Here is a 23364-nt window from a genome sequence, read left to right as displayed (position 1 = left end):
ATGAGTGATGCTCTTCTGAGACAGTGCTTGCCTTTTGTGACTAACCATCAGCATGAATAACCAGCTCTCTCCTGAGCTTTCCGGTTTCCGTGTTCATTTTAATTAACACGTTAGCCCTGTCAGTTAACCCCCAGCCAGATGGCTGCACAGCCTACCACTTTTTTGTGGACATTTAGATTATTTGATTAGAGATAGACTTTGAAACTGCAAGATTCATGGCTATCCAGGCCCATCCCAGAGGTGTTTTTCCCCATTCCTGTTTATGGTGAGGTTGCAGAGGCGTAGCTGCGGTCAACTGTGTCCGTTACCATTTAGCTTGCCTTTGCAGGCCCAGCTCTTGACCCCCTTGTTTGCCTCCCAGTCAGGACCCCTCTCCCTCTTGAAACTCCATTTAGCAGTCGATGTTGGTGGCACCTGTTAACAGCACACGTCTGATTTCCTTGTGGCTTGTGTCTCTTACCTTTGGCTTGGGAGAACATGGCCCTGTGTGCGTCACCACTGCACAGTACCTCCCTCCTGGAAGACCTTAACACACTTCGCGTTCCTAGATGAGTGTGTGTGTGTGTGTGTGTGTGTGTGTGTGTGTGTGTGTGTGTGTGTGTGTGTGTGTGTGTGTTGCCACAGCCTTTTCAACTTCCTCTGTGTGTGTGTGTGTGTGTGTGTGTGTGTGTGTGTGTGTGTTGCCACAGCCTTTTCAACTTCCTCTGTGTGTGTGTGTGTGTGTGTGTGTGTGTGTGTGTGTGTGTGTGTTGCCACAGCCTTTTCAACTTCCAGTGTCCTAAAGATAAGAGCATCACTGCTGAAGAGAGCTGGGGGCAGGTGGTGACGTGATAGCTGCCTAGTGGTCTCCTTGCTGGAAAGGTCTGCTGCTCGAATAGGAACTGTCTGACTAGAAGTGTGCCTTGCCATGGAAACTTGGGAACAAAATGCAGTCAGGTCCATCCCTCATGCTCCAGTCTCTTGCTTGCTGCTCCCTGAAGCTCAGGCCAGATAGATCAGGATGAAGGGGCATCCCTTGCTGCCTGAACTTTGAAACAGAGTTCAAACAGCAGGGATCATTGTACCTTTGTGGTACCAAGAGCCAAACGTGGGATTTCTGAGGAGAAAAAGCAGAAGCTGTTAGAGCCACGCCTGGTTTTTTGTGTCCTGAGTAGGTGTGGACCTTGTTTGTTTCTGTTTTCTTTCCTCCTGCCCTCCCTGCAGAGAGTGGTGGGCCTGTCCTGAGGCTCCTTGAAATGTCTTCTAGCCACGCATATAAGGCATTAGAGCAAAGCCTGACGGGTTACGGGGCCACTTTGTGACCAGGGCAAATTTGATTTCAGTTACCACTCAGCGGTAATCTCTGTCACCAACAGTTTGATCTACCTATTTTTATTCAGTGTTTAATGACAGTTTAAATTAATGTTTTAAATACAGTTGTGCAGCCTAACAGGGTCGTCTTGCCATTTTGGGCAGTCAGAATGTTTGAGTAGAGAATGACTTTAAGAAACAACTTTTCCTCCTTAAAATAATGCTTTGTATAGAGAATTTGAGTCATAATAGAAAGTATTAAGAAAGAACATTTGCTTACAAGCCATCCAGAGAAATCACTATGAAATATTTTGGTATTCTGTCCTCCTTGCTGTGTATAGGTGTGTGTTTTATGGGGATTATACATTTGTGTCCTTTTTTTCTTTTTAATTTTGTAACTTACAAGGAACGTTTTCTCTGTCAGTAATCAGTCACCTTTGTGGTACCAGCGGTCCCTATGTTGACCTCGCCCCTCTCGCTCTTCTAGGCGCTTCCCGTGTATTCTCTTGAAACAAGGCACAGAGACTGCAGCGGACTGAGCCAGCTCCCGGCTCGCTCCCTCAGCACCCTTCCCTGTTTTGTCTCCTCGCTGACATCACCAGTCAGGAGGGACGACTGTATTTAAGAGCACTTTACTTTGCTAATTATGTTTTTGTTAGGACTCTTTACACCTCAGCTTTTGGTAAGAGGTAGAGCCACATATTTTTGATAACAATATATCTTTGAGTGTGCTTTACACTTTTAGATTTATGGCATTTAATAAGCTGGGCAAGATCTTCTTTGGCCGCTGCAGTCCTCCTCTTGCCACTGAGGTCCAGGAGGTTTGCCATGAGGAGATGACACAGAACCTTGAGGCAGCCTCACGTCACCTCCCAGGGCTCATCCCGCGAGCTGTTCTTCCTGCTTGCACAGTAGAGCTGACGGCCTGCCCAGTTCAAGAATTAGTTCTGTTTTCCTGCCCCAAAGTAGAGGAGGAACACATTCTTCTGAAATGCCATCTTTCTTTCTCCTTTAAATTTTACTAGAAATAGTCAGCGGCTGTCTGTCTTAAAGCCTTCTTTGTGAGTTCTGTCCCATCTTTATTTCTCCTTTTCTCTGAACCGTTGCGTTACCTATACACATCCATGCCTTCCTTTGTTGCCGCCTCCTTTACTGTGCGTTCTTGACGTCACTTTTTATCAGTGAGTGGAGTGTAGATCCCTGGAAAAAGGGGCTTCTCTGCCTTGCATGAGTGCTCTATGTGGAAGGTCTGGGGAGAACATTGGGTGACTTTGTCAGGTGACTTATTGAGGCCCTCTGTCCCACTGTGCCATAGTTGAATTGCAGTATAAATTAACTTCGTTTTTACAAAGATTCACTCTTTTTTGTGTGTGTGTGTGTGTGTGTGTGTGACAGAGTCTTGCTCTGTTACCCAGGCTGGAATGCAGTGGTGCAATCTTGGCTCACTGCAACCTCCGCCTCCCAGGGTTCAAGTGATTCTCCTGCCTAAGCCTCTCCTTAAGCGATTCTCCTGCCTAAGCCTGTAGCTGGGACTACAGGTGTGTGCCACCATGCCTGGCTAATTTTTGTATTTTTAGTAGAGACAGGGTTTCACCATATTGGCCAGGCTAGTCTCCAACTCCTGACCTCAGGTGATCCACCCGCCTTGGCCTTTTCAAAATGCTGGGATTACAGGCATGAGCCACCATGCCCAGCCAAGATTCAGTCCTTATAGAATAAATTTTTTCTCACATTTTTTATCACCTTTTCTTCTTTTTTCCTCTTTTTCCATTGCCCGTGTGAAGTTGGCTTGGATTGGCATGAAAGGGGTACTTAATCCTGAAGAGAGTCTACTCTTCTACCTAAAAAAAAAAAATATTAGGACTTAAAAGAATTAGGGGAAACAATGCATTCAAATTTTATCTCCCTTTTCTTGGATTATTTTGCCTCAGATTAGCTGTTCTTTGTGTAAAATACTCTGGGAAGTGGTGTCCAGGGTGCGGGCCTATGGAATCCCGGTCCCTGGGCAGTGGGGATGGAAGACCTTGCTCCACGAACTCCCCAGTCTCCTGGAAAGGCTGCTGGTCATCCACTCTGGGCCCCACAGGGACGACTGCCGTGGTGAGGGCCTCCCAGTCCAGGGGTTGACAGTTAACTCTGCAGACTGAGAACCCTCAGTTGTCACTCACTGTGAGTAGCTCCATCTCCCAGGAGTGTAGCCTTTATGTGAATCAAGCACTGATGGTTTGAAATAAAAAATGTCATCAGATTTTTAGAATCAGAAAGAACTTTAAAGATCACCTAATGATAATCTAAATGATTCCTATTTTATATATAAGGAAAACTAAGGGACCAAGAGTTTGTCCCAGTTACATGGCTGATGAGGGGCGGAAACAGGATTAGAAATAGTTTCTCCAGTGACCCTGACCCGTTGTTTTTGCTTATGCATTAATGCAGACTGCGCCCTGGGGAACCAGCGTCTCTAACTGTAGGGACCTGCCAAGGTGTACCAATAGTATTAGGGTGCCGGTTTCAGTGCTAGAAGTTTCTGGAGCAGTTGAGTGACTAATAGTGAGGATACAGGCCTGCATTTCCACTCTTCTTCTAAGTCACATTCTGGTCGTGGCTGTGTGTGTGTACACAGTGGCTGAGTTATGGATCACTACGTCCTCGACCTCTTGGGTTCAAGCAGTCCTCCCACCTCAGCCTCCAAAATAGCTGGGACTACAAGCACATGCCATCACACCTGGCTCATTATTTTTTGTAGAGAAGGGGGTTTTGCTACATTGCCCAGGTTGGTCTCAAACTCCTGGCCTCAAGCGATCCTCGTGCCTGGGAGGATCTTAACCCAAGAAGATGGGAATGCTTCTTGAAAGACATTATCCAAATGAAATACAGTGAGAGTTGCTAAATATTTTGTTACTAGTCTTCCAGTTAGGACTTATCCTTCCAGGGCAAATGTTCAGACCTGGGGGCCGCACATTTTCCTGAATGCATTCCAAGTTGGCGGCACATAAGACTTCAATTGAGGGGGAAGGTGGGCTGCTCACCTGCCCAGGTGCTTTAGCCCAACTCTCCTTCCCCAGGCGCACCCTGGACAGCCAAGTGCTGTCTATGGCACTGTAATCAGTGGCATATTTCTCCTTACTCTATATTTACCAAGTTGATATACTGGAAGGATTCCAGGAGCAAGCGGGTGATAGCAGACAACTGAATGCAGTCATGTCTTTCCATGAAAACTGCTTTTCTTGGCTTTCTTCCAACAATAGTAGGTTGCCAAGAGAAAATGCTTTTGGCTTTACAAATGATCTGGCCGTAGTCTGGGGTAGTTCTGGTTCTTTATGTCATTGAAAACGATAAATATTTCTGGCTATTAAATTATTTAGCAAACTTTTGCTCTTGATGTACTGAACTGTGTTGTTTTTTTTACACCTTATATGAATTTGTGGTTTTACATGTATACCAACTTGTGGAGAAAGATGCTTAAAAAACTCCAGCTTGAAAAATATGTCAGGTTAGGCTGAAGCCACATCAAATGGAAGTTTGTTGCTGTGTCGTGGCTGGCTTATGAGTGGTAGTTGCATCCATTTCTTTTTTCGTGGGAGTGTTCTTTCATGTTCAATTCTTCTATGTTTTGGTTTAAATTTCAACCCAAGAATGTTAGGCTAGGGTATTTTAATCATATGTCATTATTGCTTATGATTTAAGTTTGAAATAAACACCCTGAGTTTATTGTTTTTAAAGCTAAAAAACAATGTAGAATGAAAACTGGAAACGCTTATGATTTACCAGGACAATTGGAAAATAATGGCCTCTTCAGAGTATTTCTGCAAATAGCAAATGCACAAGATTGTTGTTGTCACAAATGTTTTTCTGAAAATGTGTCATAATCAAATGCCAATAATCCCAGCCGGCCTCTCCCTATCATCCTACATGTTGGAACCACTCTCCATCATCACACGTTCTCTGAAAAGCATTCCTTTATTTCATTACTGTTTGAGCATGGTCAGGAAAGAAATCATATGTAGTGTAGAATGATTGCTCCCAAAGCTGTCTCTCATCTCCTCACCCCTAGTACTCACTGTGGCAGCTGCTCATCTTAGTGCTTCGCATATAGGAACTTGTTTAGTTCTCACGCAACCCTTAGAGGAGGTGCTGTGATCTCCATTTTACAGATGATAAAACCAAGGTGCAGAGAGGTTTAAGTAAATCCCTAGCAAGTGGTGTAGTCGCCATTCAGATATCCCCAGAGCCCACATAGTTGACCACAATGGCATACTGCCTCTATGAATGAAATTGTATTTGTGGCTGTGTTCCAATAAGAAAAATTTTGTTTTTTCAAAAAGAGGCATTGGGCTGCCTTTGGCCCCCAGGCCGCACTTTGCCACCCTGTTTTCATAGACAGATCCTGTCTCTGTCCCGGCTACTGGTGTGAGGCCGGTGAACTTGAAGGAGACAGAGTTCCGTTAAGCAGGGAGGTGATGAGCCCCCGTGCAAGGGCAAAGCCTCTAGTGGGGGCTGTGGGGAGCGTCTGCTGAGTTCTCAGGCTGATTTAGTGTGTCCCTGCGCTTTTCTGGGGACCCTTTCCTCACCTATGAAGTGGTAGATTTTAACTAGTCTTATTTCTCCACTTGTCTTTGCAAAGCTTATTACTGAACATCATATTTTGGTTCCTTTTTGTGTTTCTGACCAGCATCAGTGACCCCCCACAAAGCCCACTTCCTCTGAGTGCTCTGCTGTGTATTGTGGCTTGAGGCATGTCTTGAGGTGTGAGGAAAACTGCTGAAGTAGTCAGCTGCTGCAAAAACGGACTTAGTGGGCTCCTCGGAACCACCTTAAGGCCAGGTGCGGTGGGTCACACCTGCAATCCCAGCCCTTTGGGAGGCCAAGGCAGGCGGACCACTTGAGGTCAGGAGTTTGAGACCAGCTTGGCCAATGTGGTGAAACCCCGTCTCTACTAAAAATACAAAAATTAGCCAGGCGTGGTGACATGCACCTGTAGTCCCAGCTACTGAGGAGGCTGAGACGGGAGAATTGCTTGAACTAGGGAGGCAGAGGTTGCAGTGACCTGGTATGGTGCCACTACACTCCAGCCTGGGCGACAGAGTGAGACTCCATCTCAAAAAAAAAAAAAAAAGAAAGAAAAGAAAACCCAAACATCAAACTCGGCACTTGTTGCACTGAGAGTTTCTGATGGCCTGGCCGACTGTAGGTCAAGTTCTGCGTCGCGGTGCCATTTCTGGCCGTCCTCCTCCCCGACCCCCCATTGGTCACATGGTGGCCCCCTCGGGTGCATACTCATAAGTGGTTATGGTCAACCCCTTCTTGTGAGTGTGCGCTTCAAAAGGATGTTTGGAGATGAAAACTGGGGGAGTTTGTGTGTCAGAGTGGTTGTTTTTATGAGTGGTTGATGTCTCTGGAAGTGGACTATTTGCAAAGGCTCCCATACGTGACTCAAGGTTGTGTGAGAGCAGGAACCAGCTTGCCCTTCCCTGAAAATGAGGGGCATGGAGGAAGTTTCCTTCCCCCAAGGACAGGTATTCTTAATCTTTAGGAGATCTTAGAGTGACCCTCAAAAATGAACATCACACAAAATTGTGAACTGGTGCCCACCCAAATGCTCCCTCCCCTGCCGCCGTGGACTGCCTGGCCCATTGCCTCCTCTCAGTGGAGTTTGGCCTGCAAAGAACGTGTTTATCTGACCTTGTTTGACAGAAGAGCCAGAAAATGGATGCTTGGTTTGCTACTATTGTAGAAACCTGTTCTGGGGAAATACTTCTATTTTGATGATTTCTTCTATAACCTTTCAGTCTAAACACCTTTTCAATATCAGGAGTTTTTCTGATGATATTGAAGGACTTAACCTGACTTTTCTCTCTCCTTAAACTCCTTAATTAGTTCTTGGATTTCCATTTACTAACTTTTTTACGAGACTAGATCTCACTTGAGAGAAGGAGGAGTTAGGTGAGTAGTAGAGATATTCTCCTGGTTAGTGAGTGGAGAGAATCTTTCTGGTCTTTCTGAGCCTGGAACTTGTTTTCTTACTAATGTTTTGATAGCTGTCATATCATTACAAGTAGAAAAATGATAGTATTTGTCCCACACACTGAGGTAAACAGAGGAGGCTGTTGGCAGCCAGAAGTGACCATGGAGGCTGATGGGTCAGTAATTCTGTGTGCAAGTGGAAAGCTCTGGGTAAGGGCATGAGTGGGGCCTTATACCAAAGCCAGGGTTTTCCTGGCCCAAAGATGTAGCACAGAGGACCCATTTTATAGCCAGACTGGACTTTTGTATCTGCTGTGATCACACACACACGTTTCACCATTCTGAAAACTAACTCAGAGGGCCTGTTCTCATTCTGCCCGACTTTTCAGCATGGGAAAGTAGCTGTCCACTCCTGTCCACTCCAACTGGTAGCTGAGATCCTGGTTTGGCAGTTTTGAAGATAGAAAGGGGACTGTTCCTGCTGCCTCTTCCGATGCCCCCTCCAGCCAGTGCTGACCCTCTTTGTGTCTTGACTTTGGTCACCTGTTCGTGGTTCTTTGACCACCTCCTTCCTGGCTCTATTCCTAGGGGCTGCGTGGCATGGTGGTGCTTTGGCGTGTTCATTCATTTGGGTCCTTCCGCTGCATCCCTGGTATGTTGCAGGGGATGTAGAGAATGTTCCAGGAAAGTGAGAAGTTTTATCCCAGTTTTGTAACCGAAACAGGTTCAGGATAGATTATTATAAGCATTTATGTGACAGATAATCCTCTAGAGCTGTGTGGTACTTTGTACTTTCCGTGGTACCCATGTCTGCTGGAGTAGATGGACAGTCACAGTCTGCCTTTTCCCTCCTCTTTGTTGATGATGGTCACTCACCTACTTGCCAGACAGTTCAGGCCCGCAGCCACAGGATTTGATGGATGGGCTAGGCTCAGCACCAGGATTTGCTGCAGGTGCCTCTTTGTATTGTTCTTGGGTTTTGAGCTGAGCTTAAAGAGGAATTTCCTCATTAGAGCTCACACTGCAGTCATGTTAAGGCTAATCCAGTTTCACTCCCATTCTTTCTTGGGGGCAGTGGTTGGAGTTGGGGAAACCTCAGGATCTGGCTTCAATATTTTTCTTATCATACACAGGGACTATGGATTATGTATTTTTACTCTCTGAGTGAAGTGATAGAAAACAGAAGTAGGTTCTCAAACAGTTAATTGATTGATACGCTTGGTCACAATGCTTTTTCATGGGAAACCTGGGAGAGCTGTGAGGCATTGTTTAATTTAGTTTCATTATGGAAGCTCTTGTTCTTTTTTTGGGTACTTAACTATAGTTAACTTTTCCTATTTTCTGAGATTAAACTTGAATTAAATGCTTAAATGAGTTCTGTTAGGAAGAATAGAGTAAAAGAAACTTTTAATATGTATGGGCTGTTGTTGAATGAGGCAGAATATAAATACTTTATGGGTTTTAATTTGTTAATATATAAATTTTACTATTAACTGAACAGTTGCCTATTCTGCTCTGTTCTGCTTTTTGAATTTTATTTAAAAGAGTGTATGGAATACAAAAAAAAAAAAGAATGAATAAGACTATATTTGCTAGCACAACAGGGTGACTATTCAAAAATAATTTAATTGTACATTTTTAAATAACTGAAAGACTGTAATTGGATTGTTTATAACACAAAGGATAAGTGCTTGAGGTGATGGACACCCCATTTACCTGGGTGTGATTTACAGTACATGCGTGTAAAAACATCTCATGTAACCCATAAATATATATACCTACTATGTACCTCCCAAAATTAAAAATGAAAAAAACTTTTTAAAAGATTATGTAGAGGTTCTCTAGTAGCATTAAACCAAATCCTGATGAACCTCCATTGAAAATAAAGCCAGCTTTACAAAAAAAAATTTTTTTTTTTTTTGAGGTGGAGTCTCCCTCTGTCATCCAGGCTGGAGTGCAGTGGCAAGATCTCGGCTCACTGCATTTTCTGCCTCCCGGGTTCAAGCAGTTTATTCTGGCTCATCCTGGGATTATAGGCATGCACCACCATGCCTAGCTAATTTTTTGTATTTTTAGTAGAGATGGGGTTTCACCATGTTGGCCAGGCTGGTCTCGAACTGCTGACCTCAAGTGATCCACCTGCCTTAGCCTCCCAAAGTGCTGGAATTACAGGCATGAGCACCCGGCCTACCAACTTATTATCAAGTAACTGTTAGGACATTTAAAGAAATGTAGATTTTCATTGATTAGAGTTAGACATCTTGATTTTAATATTTCATTTTGGGCATTGGTCCTAAAAAGTATGTTAGCCTAGAGTGGGGGACCACAGTGCTCAGTTTGATTAATGGAGAATAGATACAGACTAGGAATTCAGAAATCTAGAATCTCTAGAAGCAAATGGTTTTTATTCATAACTGCAGCCTAGGACCAGTGCATGGCTCTCGAGTTCTGCCAGGAGATGGTTTGGCACCAGGAGGTAGCTTGCCTGGGCTATGAGCAGTGATACCCTGTGAGAGAACTGACCTCTTTAGCCTGGTTATTAACTTTATCTGATAAGGAGAGGCTGGGGCTGGCCCTGGTGCCAGAGATTTGAACGCTAACCTCCTGCATGTAGCCTGGGTTTTGTTTTTATCATAGGCTAAGGACGGGATTTTTTTTCCCTATTTTTGAGAATTGTGTAGATCCCTATGAGCTGGACGTTCCTTACATACCGTTCATGATCTTTGACTTGCCATGTTTTTTACTTTGTGAGAATCAAGGTAAAAACTTGTTGAGACTGTTTCCTTCACTCTTTTATCTGATGGCCAGGAAGAAAAGGTACAAACACATTTCTTGATGAAATCTGTCAAAGTGCTTCCAAACACTGGGTTACCCTTTGAAATTGACCAGTTATGGCCAGGCGTGGTGGCTTATACCTGTAATTCCAACACTTGGGGAGTCTTGAGGTGCATGGATCACTTGAGGCCAGGAGTTCGAGGCCAGTGTGGCCAACATGGTGAAACCCTGTTTCTACTAAAAAATACAAAAATTTGCCGGGTGTGGTGGCACATGCCTGTAAACTCAACTACTTGGGAGGCTGAGACACGAGAATTGCTTGAATCTGGGAGGTGGAGGTTGCAGTGAGCTGAAATCGTACCACTGCACTCCAGCCTAGGCAACAGAACGAGACTCTGTCTCAAAAACAAACACACACACACACACACACACCAACAACAGAACGAGACTCTGTCTCAAAAACAAACACACACACACACACACACACACACACACCAACAACAACAACATTGACCAGTTAGAAAAGGGCCCCAGGCCAGGCAAGTATTATCGACCTGATCACACACTCATACTCACCCTAGCAGGGCTATCTTAGGAAAATTGTCAAAATATCTGGGAAGTTTTGGAAATAAACTTTCTGAAGCAAGTCAGGTGAACTTTGAGGTCCATGGGACCCCTTTCAGAGCGCGCTGGCCTCTTGATACTTATGTCCCCTCTTCTCTGGAGCCAGGGTGCCTGGGCATTTGGTATGGAAGGAAGATGGTTACCTGTCCCCTTCCCCACCCCATCAGCTGTCACCCACTTTGGTTTGTCAATGCTGGGCCTAATTAATTAGAAACTTCCAAAAGACGTTGATTTTTTTTTGTTTGTTTGTCAAATTGGTTGACATAAGGTGTGAGCTCCGTGACAAGTGGGATGTGCGTCTACGCAGCCTCAGAACTGGGCTTGGCTCATAGCAGGCACTTGGTGACTTCGAGGATGAATTGATCAAGGGAAATGAGTGCGGGTGTTCTGTCATATTTTGTCCAAAGTGAGAAATTTAGAAACTGGGAAAAAAAAAAACAAACGTATTTTTTGTTGTTGTTCGTGTTGTTGTATTCAAATTCTAGGCTTCTAAGAACAATGTTTCAGCGGTTTGGTTATATGTAATAAGACAAATTCTGAGAGTGGTAATTGTTCCATGGAATTAATTTGGTATAGTAGTTTCTGAAAATATAAATTCCTGCTTCAATTAAATTTCAGGTGACAGTTGAAGGAAGCTTCTTGCAAATCAGAAATGTGCTTAATATTTATCGAGCTACCACCTTGCCTAGATTAAGTCATTTGAACTAGAAATTGAGTCTGGTTTGTGGACTTGGTGAAGAATTAGTGTCTCAGTTCACTTAAGTAGAGCACCTAGTGGTGGCAAGAATGTGATTGCTTTCAAAAAGGTGAGAAATGTCACCTAGGAGGACTACATGCGGAAGGAGATCACCTGCGTGTGAAATGCACAGAGCTAGAACTTTCTGGTTATACTCCTTTGGTTTTTATTTGTGTTTTTGTACAGGCATTCAGCAGAAAGGGCCAGTTGTGTTGAGTGTTGATTTGTTTGTAGCCTAGACTTTTAGAGCTGAAAGAAATAATACGATCCATCTTGTTCAAGACACTCATCTTACAGGCAAGGAGTTTGAAGTCCACAGAAGGAATGTAAGTTACCCAGAGTGGACATGTTGGCGTGGCAGTCACCAGGTGAGGCGGATGGAGAGAACTGAGCTATGATTTCTTGACTGGAAACTCACCCCAGGGAGGTTTTCCCTATGCGGGGACCTTCCCAGTCCATCAAGCTGACCACTACACCAGAAATGGAGAACACACAATAGACAGAAGGTGGAATATTAGAGCTTTGCAAAAAGGCAAAGACAGGCAGCCCAAGCATCCAGTTTCTTAATTAGTCTTCGTTCCTCCACAGGGAGAAGGATAAGCACTGGGATATTGCCATGGCAATTCCTGAATTGACCTGTGGAGGCTGGAGCTGGGGGTCATCAGGGAACTTGGCCCACGTCTGTTGATGGAAGGAATTCCAGTTGGTTGCAGGCCCTCACGGAAGCATAGCTGAGGGTTCCTCTTTCCCATTCCTGCCTTTATCTAGTATATATTTGATTTCAGTCCACTTTAATTTTGTAAAAAACTTTATTATGGAAAATTTTAGGCCGGGCGCAGTGGCTCACACCTGTAATCCTAGTACGTTGGGAGGCCAAGGTGGGCGGATCACCTGAGGTCAGGAGTTTGAGACCAGCTTGGCCAACATGATGAAACCTTGTCTCTACTAAAAATGCAAAAATTAGCCAGGTGTGGTGGCATGTACCTGTAATCCCAGCTACTCAGGAGGCTGAGGCAGGAGAATTGCTTGAACCTGGGAGGGGGAGGTTTCAGTGAGCCGAGATCACGCCACTGCACTCCAGCCTGGGTGACAGAGTGAGACACTCTCAAATAAATAAATAAATAAATAAATTTTACACCTGTACAGTGGTAGAGAGGATACTATAACCTCTGTGTACCCATCGCCTACTGCTTCGTTAGTGATTATCAGTACCTTACCAGGCTCTCTCCATCTGTGCCCTTTTCCTGCTACCTCCTCCTGCCCAGTGGATTAGAGGTGACCCTTAAGCAACTCAGGGGTTATGGGTGCTGACCCTGCCAGTCGAAAATCTGCTTGTAACCTTTTGACTCCATAAAAGTTTAACTACTGCTAATCCCCTGCTGTTGATCAGAAGCCTTACCAATAGCATACACATTTGCTTAACACAAATTTCATGTTTTATGTATTATATGCTGTATTTTTACAGTGAAGTAAGCTAGAGAAAAGAAAACGTTATTAGGAAAACCGTAAGGGGCCGGGCACGGTGGCTCATGCCTGTAATCCGAGCACTTTGGGAGGCCAAGGTGGACGGATCACCTGAGGTCAGGAGTTTGAGAACAGCCTGGCCAGCATGATGAAACCGTGTCTCTACTAAAAATACAAAAAAATTAGCCGGACATGGTGGCGTGTGCCTGTAGTACCAGCTACTCAGGAGGCTGAGGCAAGAGAATCACTTGAACCCAGGTGGCAGAGGTTGGCAGTGAGCCGAGACCGCTCCACTGCAATCCAGCCTAGGCGACAGAGCAAGACGCTGTCTCTATTTAAAAAAATAAATAAAACCATAAGGAAAAGAAAATATATGTACCATTCATTAAGTGAAAGTGGGTCATCATCAAGGTCTTCATCCTCGTTGTCTTCACGTTGAGGAGGATGAGGAGGTGCTGGTCTTGATCTCTTGGTTGGCAGAGGCTGAGGAGGTTGAAGAGGAGCAGGAGAGACTGAAAAATATTTCCGTATATGTAGACCCATGCAGTTCAAACCCATGTTGTTCATGGGTCAAGTGTATTTTAAAGGTGATCCCAGGTGTTGTATCATTTCATTGCAATATTTCCACTGTGTGTTTTGAACTAATGGAAACTTTGTTCAAATCTGATGGGGAATCTAACAGAAACTAGATACCTATGGAGTAATTAAGGATTAAACAGAAAGAATTCCCCTTGGGTAGCAGCTTTGGAAGGTTTTGTTTTCCTAATGACTTTCTTCGGGTGTTGGTGCCATTGTCGGGGCAGGAGGGATTGAGTGAGGAGAGTGGCTGAGGGTGGGGGGAAACAGCTCGTCTACTTGCGGGATGGGGTTTAGGGTGAGGAGAGAGTGGCTGCTGGGAGCTGCTTCATGAGCCTTCTGCTTGGAGCATGTGAACCTGATAATGAACCTTGAATTTATCATTGCAATGAGTATTTCGTAGGAAACCATGTGAGCATTTCCCAGGCCGTTCCTTTTATATTGACTGCATCACCACAGCTGATGTTACCTCTTTTTTGTTTCAGATGGGAATAACTGGGAACACAAGTCCATTTGGACAGCCCTTTAGTCAAGCTGGAGGGCAGCCAATGGGAGCCACTGGAGTGAACCCCCAGTTAGCCAGCAAACAGAGCATGGTCAACAGTTTGCCCACCTTCCCTACAGACATCAAGAATACTTCAGTCACCAACGTGCCAAATATGGTAAGTTACCCTTGGCTGACGTCAGTGTTATGGCTCTCCGGTGGGTGCCGTGGTCTGTGGGTTTTTACCGTTCTCACAGTGAAAGTCTATAACTAAAAGTGTGTCAGTAGGTGATAGGAAGAGAACTCAGATTTCTCATGAGTAGCTCTCTAAATGAGTTTAACATTTTCTGTGATGAGCTAGCAACAGGAGAGATAGGTGAGGATGATTCAGCCGCTCCTCCCAGGCTCCTTTTGTTGATGGAGAGAATTCACGTGCACGAATCACTTTACCTTTCTCTCCAGAATCATGAGAACCAGAGATACTGGCTTTTCTTACACTTCCTGTTTGTTAGTGGCTTGATGATGTCAGTAGAAGCCCATTGATTTGTATTACTGTCAGATGATAGACATTTTATCTTCCAAAGACACTACTCTGTTGATGAGATGCGTATTATGTCCAACACAATAGATGATTCCACATGTCTTCATCCTCCCTGAGGTTTGAAGGGATTTTATAGATGGGAAGTCTATAAAATAGGAACTATCCTTATCACTTCTCAACCTGATGAACCAAGATATTAATGGGAAAATATCTCCTTTTGCACCACCAAATAATAGAATCTCTTTCATTTCAAAACATTGAGGGGTAGTGCGTTCTTTTGTCCAGCCTCTCTTGCTCACCCCCGCTGCTGCGTGTCTGGTGTGCTCTTGGTGGTGGGTGAAGACCACAAGCAGCCATCTCTCCCCACTGTGCTTGTTGCTGGGAGCCTGACCTTCCCAGCTGCCGTAGTGATTTGGGAAGATCACAAGAAAGTGAGAGGATTATGTTCAGAAAAATTTGCTTTTTGTCTTTCAGTTTTTTACGCTTTTTATTTTGAAGTATTTGTTGTAAAGACAGCACAGAGAATTCCTATATATCCTTCACCTCATCCAGCTTCCTCTGATGCATCTTACATAACCTTGGTCATTTCTCAAAACTAAGTAATTAGCATTGCTTACAGTGCTTAGAAGTTTTGAGGTTGCTGGGAAGCAGAGAGAGCCAGATCGCTTTCTCTACTTGTTTGATAAAATCAGGAAATGAGAATAATGAGGTGTCCTGTCAGGTGCTGGCTCCCTGCTGGTATGGTACCTCCATTTAAAAAGGTGGTTGAGGCCGGGCGTGGTGGCTCACACCTGTAATGCCAGCACTTTGGGAGGCTGAGTCGGGTGGATCGTGAGGTCAGGAGTTCGAGACCAGGCTGGCCAAGATGATGAAACCCCGTCTCTACTAAAAATACAAAAATTAGCCGGGCGTGGTGGTGGACACCTGTAATCCCAGCTACTCAGGAGGCTGAGGCAAGAGAATCGCTTGAACCTGGGAGGTGGAGGTTGCAGTGAGCCGAGATTGCGCCACTGCACTCTAGCCTGGGTGGCAGAGCAAGACTGTGTCTCAAAAAAAAAAAAAAGGTGGTTGGGTATGTACAAGTAACAAAACTTGCTCTCAAAACTGTGAAAACAACCTAAAGTTCTTAGGACTTCTTTATTTCTTCTGATAATCCCCTTGTAACTTTCCTTGATATGCTTCTTTCTTTCCAATAACTTTTTGTTGCCGGGATTGTCCTGTTCCTGATAGTACAGGTCCAGAACCTGAAACAGAGCCCAGAGGACCCTAGGTCAGCCCCTCAAGTTCAGGGAACGGTACTGACCTGCATAATGCTGGGCTCTGGCACCACACAGATCCTGTTCTTTTCTGTGCTTCCTTTTCCAGTCCTCACCGAAAGGACAGTAGTGTGGACTCTGGGGTTGGTTGTCATCGATTATGCCTGCTCAGTAACCAGGAGCACATTTTGGCTTCATAGTGAAAGCATTTGCTTTTTCCAAGACTTCTTGTGTTTTACAGTCAGGGAAACGCTGACCTAACATTTTCCTCCCTTTTCTCTTTAGAAATATTCTCCAGCCCCACTTCCCCATCCCCTCTCCTTTATCTACAACTCAGTGACAGAGTCTGTGCTCCGGGCCCCTCTGCTGCCTCCACTGCTGCTCCAGAGGGCTGAACTTGGCAGATGTATGCTTGTCAAGGGCAGTTTCTGCCCGGGACTGCAAAGAGGCTGCTCATTCCCTTCACCTGCAGCAGGGCTGGAGCCATTTGGTCCGGGGCAGGCTCCCCTCTGCCTCTGCACTGATGGTAGTTCTCTGCTGTGAGCCAGTTGTGCCCCAGAGGATGTTGGCCAGCATCCCTGGCCCTACCCACTGGGTGCTTACAGCCTTCTCCCCTAAGCCATGATAATCAAAAATGGCTCTAGGCACCAACATATGTTCTCCAGGGCATAGTCGCCCCTAGTTAAAAACTCCTGCTCTGGAGAACTGGAGAGTAATTGGGAGAAGCAGTAGCAACAGCATCTCATCCTTTTGCCTGTCTTCTAGACATCTGACAGAAGTAGAACCACTTCTTTTCCTCTCTGCCTGTCTCTCTTCCCCCCCCCCGCCCCCCCTTTCTTTCATCCCTCCCTCTCCCCTTCTCTCCCCACCCCCTCTCTTTCTCTCTCCCTCTCTTCCTGTTTCTCCGTCTCTCTCTGGTCTTCTCAGGGTAAACTGAGAAAGCATTTTTGTCCATGGGAACTGCATTACTTGCCTGGTGGCCACTGTCTCACAAGAACCCCTGTGTACTTTGAGACAGATCCACAGATGCCTGTTGGGGGTAAACTGAATGACACCACTGACCCTGGAGGTCACAGATCAGATGGGGCTGTGCCCACGTGTGCCTTTGTGAGGCAGCCTGACCCAGGAACAGCCTTCAGTGCTCCACATGGTGGTAGGAACCAGAGGGGACTGGTGGGAAAGTGGGGTACCAGCACACATGGTCTCCCCAACATCTTTCTAGGTAATTTTTACCCTATTTCTGCAATAGCCTCTTAAGAGACATCATTCCAGGTCCCATTTTACAGCTGAGCAAGTTGAGACTCTGAGGAATTTGGGTTGTTCAAAGCTATGTAGCTTCCTGTTTGCAAAGCCTAAAACTCTTCAGTTATGTTCTGAGGTCATGTTTTTGCAGCCCTGAGCCTGCCGGGAATGCTTCACCAGCCCGTGCTTAAACAGTTTGTCTGCACTTCCTCAGATGTGTTTTGTAGTCTTTTTGAATTTTCAAAATTATATCTGGCCTCAAAACCCACAGACTTTTGCATACTGAGGGTAAACACTTAGAAAGAAATCTAGGTCTATTTACTGAAAAAATGAGGTGTCAAACATATTTGCATTTATTGTCATGCTTTAGGGGGTACCCAACTAAATTTGGTGTCCCAAACAATCCCAGTCAGAACTCCAGTGCCAAATCACCTGGTGCCCTCTGCAGCTCTTTCCTGGAGTGATTCAGCCACGCGGCCAGGGAGCTCTTGTTCCTCTCCCCTCCTAGTTTCTATAGGAGTCCAACACTGGGTAGCATTGAGGAAGGGAAGGATATGATCATTCAATTAATTTGTCACATGTGTTGAAAGCCTTTTGTGGGCTCAGGTGCTGGGAGTCGGCTCCCCAGAAGGCAACTGGGAGTGACACAGAGCTCACTCCACTTTTGTGAAATGGAAGGTGTAGTGGCCACGGAAAACAAATCATTACAAACTGCTCCAAGAGGTCTACGTAGCATTCAGCGGTTCAGATTGTCACAGGGATCTCTTTAGATGGAGCCATCAGAGAAGGCCACATTGAGGAAGGAGATTTAAAGGCAAGATTGGAAAGTTGAGAAGAAGCCACAGAGACCTCAGGGTATTGGGAGAGCACTGGCTTGCATAGGAACTGGTAGAAGTCCAGAAAGGCCACCATGAGGAAAGGGAGCAGGGCGTGAGTGGAAGTTGGGGGCTGAGCAGGAACCATTTCAGGGGGCCTTGCAGGGAAGGTGGGCCATTGGCTTACAGGGTAGGGTGTGATGCAGGAAGTTGAAGCCACTTTAGTTGAGTGAGGAGGAGAAGTTCAAGGGCTATCCTTCTGGAAGTAGAACCCACCTGTTTCTTGGTGACGTCTTGCTTAAGCTTTGGATTGGGCTTTCTGACATTTTCACAAAATGCCGTGTAGTAGTGGGATACGTCTTAGACTGAGAACATTCAGTGACCAGAGGGCCCTCATCTTCAGGTTCTCCCACGTGGTATCCTGCAAGAGTTATTTCTAATGTGAAGTTTGTAGGTGTAATTTTTTTTTTTTTTAAAGAACTGCATTATGGAGACTTCACCATTCTTAAAGTTGAGATGCAGGAGATTCATCAGTAGTGCTGCTTATTTAAAATTGCTCATGAGAGTGATGTTACGATTTGTTGTGATTGAGTTTCAGAATTTTGGAGTGGAGGTTGTGGACAGGGCCCACGGCAGCTGCTGATCTACGTCTCTGAATGGAAGGGCGGTGTGGCTGGAAGACTGTGTAGACGGGAGGATGGGAGAGTGGTCTTCTGTGTCCTGCCAGAATATCACAGCTGCGGCAGTGACACTGGTAGCACCTGAGTGGCAAGCCGTGTGCTAGGATGCCCTCCAGGGCCCCCTGTATCCAGGGGTTCATTCCATTGCTGTGTCTCAGCACCTGTCCATGGCCCCACCTGCATCCGAGTGACGGGCAGTTCCTGGGCCTCACCCAGTCCTCCCAGTTCACAATCTCTTAGGACGAAGGTGCAGAATCTGTGTCTTGTACTCTTAACTTGTGAAACTTCAGCTTTTTTCTTTCTCAATTTCCCAATTCCACCTAATTCCCTCTAATATAACTCAGATAATTCTTAAACACATGGGCTTGCGGTTCTTTGTGTTCTGCTGGAACTCGTGGTTTTACATGAGCTGCTCTAGTGATTCTGATGTGGAATAAAGATCATGAAAGCCACTGTCCACTGACGCCATGAGCCATTGGCATCGTGACCAGCTGGCCCACTGTGGAGTGGACTTACTTTGTTGGTCTTCATGTCCACTTTAGTACTTCAGAAGGCTTCACTAATCTTCCCCTACCCCCCAACCTTGTTTGTCATATTTTCATAATTTTCTGTCCCGTGTCTAGATTGTGATCACTGAGGGAGCAAGACTTAAACTGGCTGCATAGGGTTAAGCTTCGTGAACGCGAGGATCTCTGTCTTTGTTGTCATCTTTGATGAGCTCCTCTCAGTTTTGCTTTCCTTGCACAAATGCCTATGTTCCCTAACGTTATACACAAGCTCCTTTCACTGCACAAGTAGAAATTGTAAAATCACTGTTTGTCTAATACCTCCCTCTATCCTAGGACTAAAGAGAGTCCTTATAGAGTTCTGTGGAGACGGCAGGTGAATAGTCATGTCATCTCTTCACCATAACAGTGTCCATAGAAAAATTACACCATGATTACGAATTGTGTCTCACTAATTGAATTGGAAAACATGGGGAAAGTTTGGAAGTAAGCCCTTGTCTACAGTTATTAGTGATTTAAGTGTTTGTGTATTCTTAAGAGTTTATGTCTATTGACTCCATCTGTATCTTGAAGATCGCTGAGAAAACGTGTATGCAGGGCCTTCAAATGCTGCTAAGTATAAATCTTCTATTCAAACTTATCCCCATTGGTTTTGGCAATAAGTATCAGCTGGGAAACATAATTTAAGCACAAAATAATGATACGTGATGTGTTGCAAATAAGAAGAAACTATAAATTGAGAGAAAGTAGCGAGTCCTTTGGTATCAGGGGTAGCCCCACATATTACAAGGGCTCAGTCAAGGTCATTTAACTTACTTTCCAGTATGGGTTTCCCATTAACCAGCAGTATCTTTTCTAGAGTCTGATTAGTATAATCCTCTCTTCAGTAAAACCTCCTAGGTGGAAGCATAAATCATCTCAAAGATACCCATGTAAAGTGGAGGCCTAGCCAGAAGGTTTTTTTTGTTTTGTTGTTTTTGTCTACACAAGATGTACTGCATACTTACTAACAACCAGCATTGCAGCCTCTGCCTGCCTGCTGGAAGTGTATAATGAGGATAGCAGGCATTTCTGAGAAATGAAGTGACTTTTAGAAGAAGCGAGTAAATACACCGCAATAGTCCTGCAAGAAGCAACAACTCAGTAAACAGCACAGGTCATGGGTGTGGGTGAGGTCAGTCGTAGCTAGCAGTAATGCGAGTATAATACTTCACTTTCTCTGGAGTGGTGTGAACTACATCAGTCTCTGCACAGCCCAAATCACCCTAACTTCCTTTTACCTTTTCCACAACCCTTTGAGATGGCCCTGAGGTTCAAGTCACCAAAAAGACAGTCTGTCCAGTAACTAATTTGCCAAGTTATCAAAAAATTATTGTGTAAATTTTTGTTTATGTTCCTTTTTTTTCCTCTAATCCTTAGAACCTGTAAATGTCGTAAGTATTCTTGAAGAATACATATGTATATATCAACAGTATTCAAGAAGAGTATTCTAAAAACTTGAAGTTTTTAGTAAATTGGTAATTCTCTCGAACTTGGTCATTCGACTCCTGGTCTGGTCCACCTGTCACTTTGACCGTAGGAATAGATCCGGTGCCTTCTACCTTGCAGGTTGTCTTTTTTGTTGTTTCTTTGGTTGGTTGGTCAGGTGATTCTTTTTTTTGAGCTGGAGTCTCACTGTCACCCCATTTGGAGTGCAGTGGTGTAGTCTCAGCTCACTGCATCCTCTTCCTCCCAGGCTCAAGCGATCCTCCCACTTCAGCCTCCCGAGTAGCTTGGACCACAGGCACGTGCCACCATGCACAGCAAATTTTTTGTATTTTTTTGGTGGAGACAGGTTTCGCCATGTTGCTGAGGCTGGTCTCAAACTCCTGAGTTCAGGAGATCCACCCACCTGGGCCTCCCAAAGTGCTAGCATCACAGGTGTGAGCCACCTCTCCCGGCCACCTTATAGGTTTTCTTTGTGCTGTAATGAGTAACTCCAACCCCTTCTAGGTAGACTGCTGGGTTCTGAAGGTTGTGGCTGTGGGTCCAGGAAGAGAGTGGGGAGGGAGTGGCAAGTCTGCCGCCCTTGGCCACATTTCTTACACTGAGCCTTGGCCTTGGGCTCAGGCTCTCCTGCTCCCCTTAGCCATTTGCTTTCTACTTTAAATCACAGCTTTAAGATTACTTATAAATCATTCTGGATTATTTCCCTGTTGAATTTAGATGTTTTGTTTTGTTGTTGTTGTTGTTGAGACAGAATCTCGATCTGTCACCCAGGCTAGAGTGCAGTGGCGTGATCTTGGCTCGCTGCCACCTCCACCTCCCAGGTTCAAGCTATTCTCCTGCCTCAGCCTTCCGAGTAGTTGGGATTACAGGCGCCTGCCACCGCACCTGGCTAATTTTTGTATTTTTAGTGGAGACAGGGTTTCACCATGTTGGCCAGGCTGGTCTTGAACTCCTGACCTCATGATCCACCCACCTCAGCCTCCCAGAGTTGCTGGGATTACAGGCGTGAGCCACCGTGCCCGGCCTGAATTTAGATCTTAAATTTTAAGATAATCTTATTTTTTAAAAAAATCAATAAACACAAAGCAAAGAGAAGAAAAGACAAGAAACATTTCCTCTATAAAAATAGCTATGTTGTGTTTCTTACCAGTTTATCACCTCAGAGGTGATTATCACTTCTTCCCAGGTTGGCAGCTATGTACATTTAATGAGCATTTTCTTTGTTTTATGGCGCCACAGCTTTGCATACCCAGCTGTTGTAGGTCCTTATGAGGGAACCTGAGCAAGCAGTTATTGCAGAGCCAGCCCTTGTTCTGCCTGATGTTCGCTTTGGTGTCGTTTTCTGATTCTAGGTGGAGGTTGTGGAGGAGTCAGGTTTCTAGGTGGGTGGGGGAGCATCCGAGGAGCATAGGTTTGGACCCTGTTGCGATGTGGAAGTTTGAGGACGAGCAGCAGGAATCCCAGCCTGTGTGGTGTGGATCCGGGGTGTGGATCCGGGGCAGTGGCTGCACAGAGGGGCGACACTGTCCTTCCTTGTTCTTTCTTGGTCAGTCTCTTGCTGTTTGGAACACAGGGTCCTTTGAAGACATGATAACCTACTCTTGGACACACAGTAAAAAATGACTTATTTTTTTGTGAGGAATGTGAGGATAAGCGTTATTATCCACATTCTGTATGCACATCTCTGTTATGTCCTTGGCATAGAATACAGGCACTATAGGAAAAATGGCATTGGGGCTAAATTACCTAAAACCTATGTAGCAATAACAGTCCTAATAAAAATGCATGTTAGATTCTTTTAAAAATTAAGGAATAGGCTGGGCGCAGTGGCTCACTCCTGTAATCCCAGCACTTTGGGAGGCCAAGGCGGGCGGATCACTTGAAGTCAGTAGTTTGAGACCAGTCTGGCAAACACGGTAAAGCCCCATTTCTACTAAAAATATAAAAATTAATTGGGTATGGTGGCACATGTCTGTAAGCCCAGCTACTTGGGAGGGTGAGACAGGAGAATTGCTTGAATCTGGGAGGCAGAGGTTGCAGTGAGCCGAGATCATGCCATTGCACTCCAGCCTGGGTGACAGAGCGAGACTCGATCACAAAAAAAAAAAAAAATTAAGGAATACCAGAGTAAATATAAAGAGTTTGCTTTTAAAGGTGGTTTGACAGTGGAGTATACACAGTGGTTGAGGCTGCCAATTACGTAATAAGCAACACATGCAAAGAGCCTGTGGCTAAACTGAGTGAAGATGACGGGTGGGGTGAGTGGGCTCAGTGAGCTTTGTGTTAACCTGCCGTTACTCAGTGGCTCAAAATAGTAACAGGCAGGGGAGACTAAGGTTTAAACCAGTATGGCTCTCACACCATACTCACCTCCTCCTTCCACATTACAAATTGCATGTGAAATGATCCTCCCTCCAGAAACACATATTGCATATATTTTAAGGCTTTTGACAGATACCGTTATAGTGCCTTCCAACAAAAGCCATGTACCCGATTACCAGCCTCACACCATCTTCCCAAGGCTAGGGACTGTCACCCCGTCCTTTTGTTTTTTTTTTTTAGACAGAATGTTGCTGTTGTTGCGCAAGCTGGAGTGCAATGGCTCAATCTCTGCTCACTGACACCTCCGCTTCCCGGGTTCAAGGGATTCTTTTGCCTCAGCCTCCTGAGTAGCTGGGATTATAGGTGCGTGCCACCACACCCAGCTAATTTTTAATATTTTTAGTAGAAATGAGGTTTCACCATGTTAGTTAGGCTGGTCTCAAACTGCTGACCTCAAGTGATCTGCCCACCTCGGCCTCCCAAAGTGCTGGATTACAGGCGTGAGCTACTGCACCCAGCCCACCCTGTCCTTTAATAGGAGAAAATGATGTCATCTTACTTTGATGAGCATTTCTCTCACGAGTAAGGTTTAAAGTGCTTA

The 23364-nt window shown here is 45.1% G+C and overlaps 1 protein-coding gene across 11 annotated transcripts in view; it reads left to right on the top strand.

Annotated features, from left to right (window-relative positions):
- Nucleotides 1–23364, top strand: part of CREBBP (CREB binding protein) — a 154894-nt gene that overhangs the window by 55359 nt on the left and 76171 nt on the right. For all 11 annotated transcript variants that reach the window (XM_063655077.1, XM_063655076.1, XM_054455748.2 and 8 more), the window contains exon 3: nt 13915–14091. In XM_063655077.1, coding sequence (XP_063511147.1) covers nt 13915–14091 — 177 coding nt within the window. The remainder of the gene's footprint in view (nt 1–13914; nt 14092–23364) is intronic.

This window comes from Pongo pygmaeus, chromosome 18 (genome assembly GCF_028885625.2).
Source record: "Pongo pygmaeus isolate AG05252 chromosome 18, NHGRI_mPonPyg2-v2.0_pri, whole genome shotgun sequence".
Classification (NCBI taxonomy): Eukaryota; Metazoa; Chordata; class Mammalia; order Primates; family Hominidae; genus Pongo; species Pongo pygmaeus.
The sequence above is the reverse complement of the archived record's forward strand: the minus strand, read 5'-3'. Positions and strand labels throughout refer to the sequence as shown.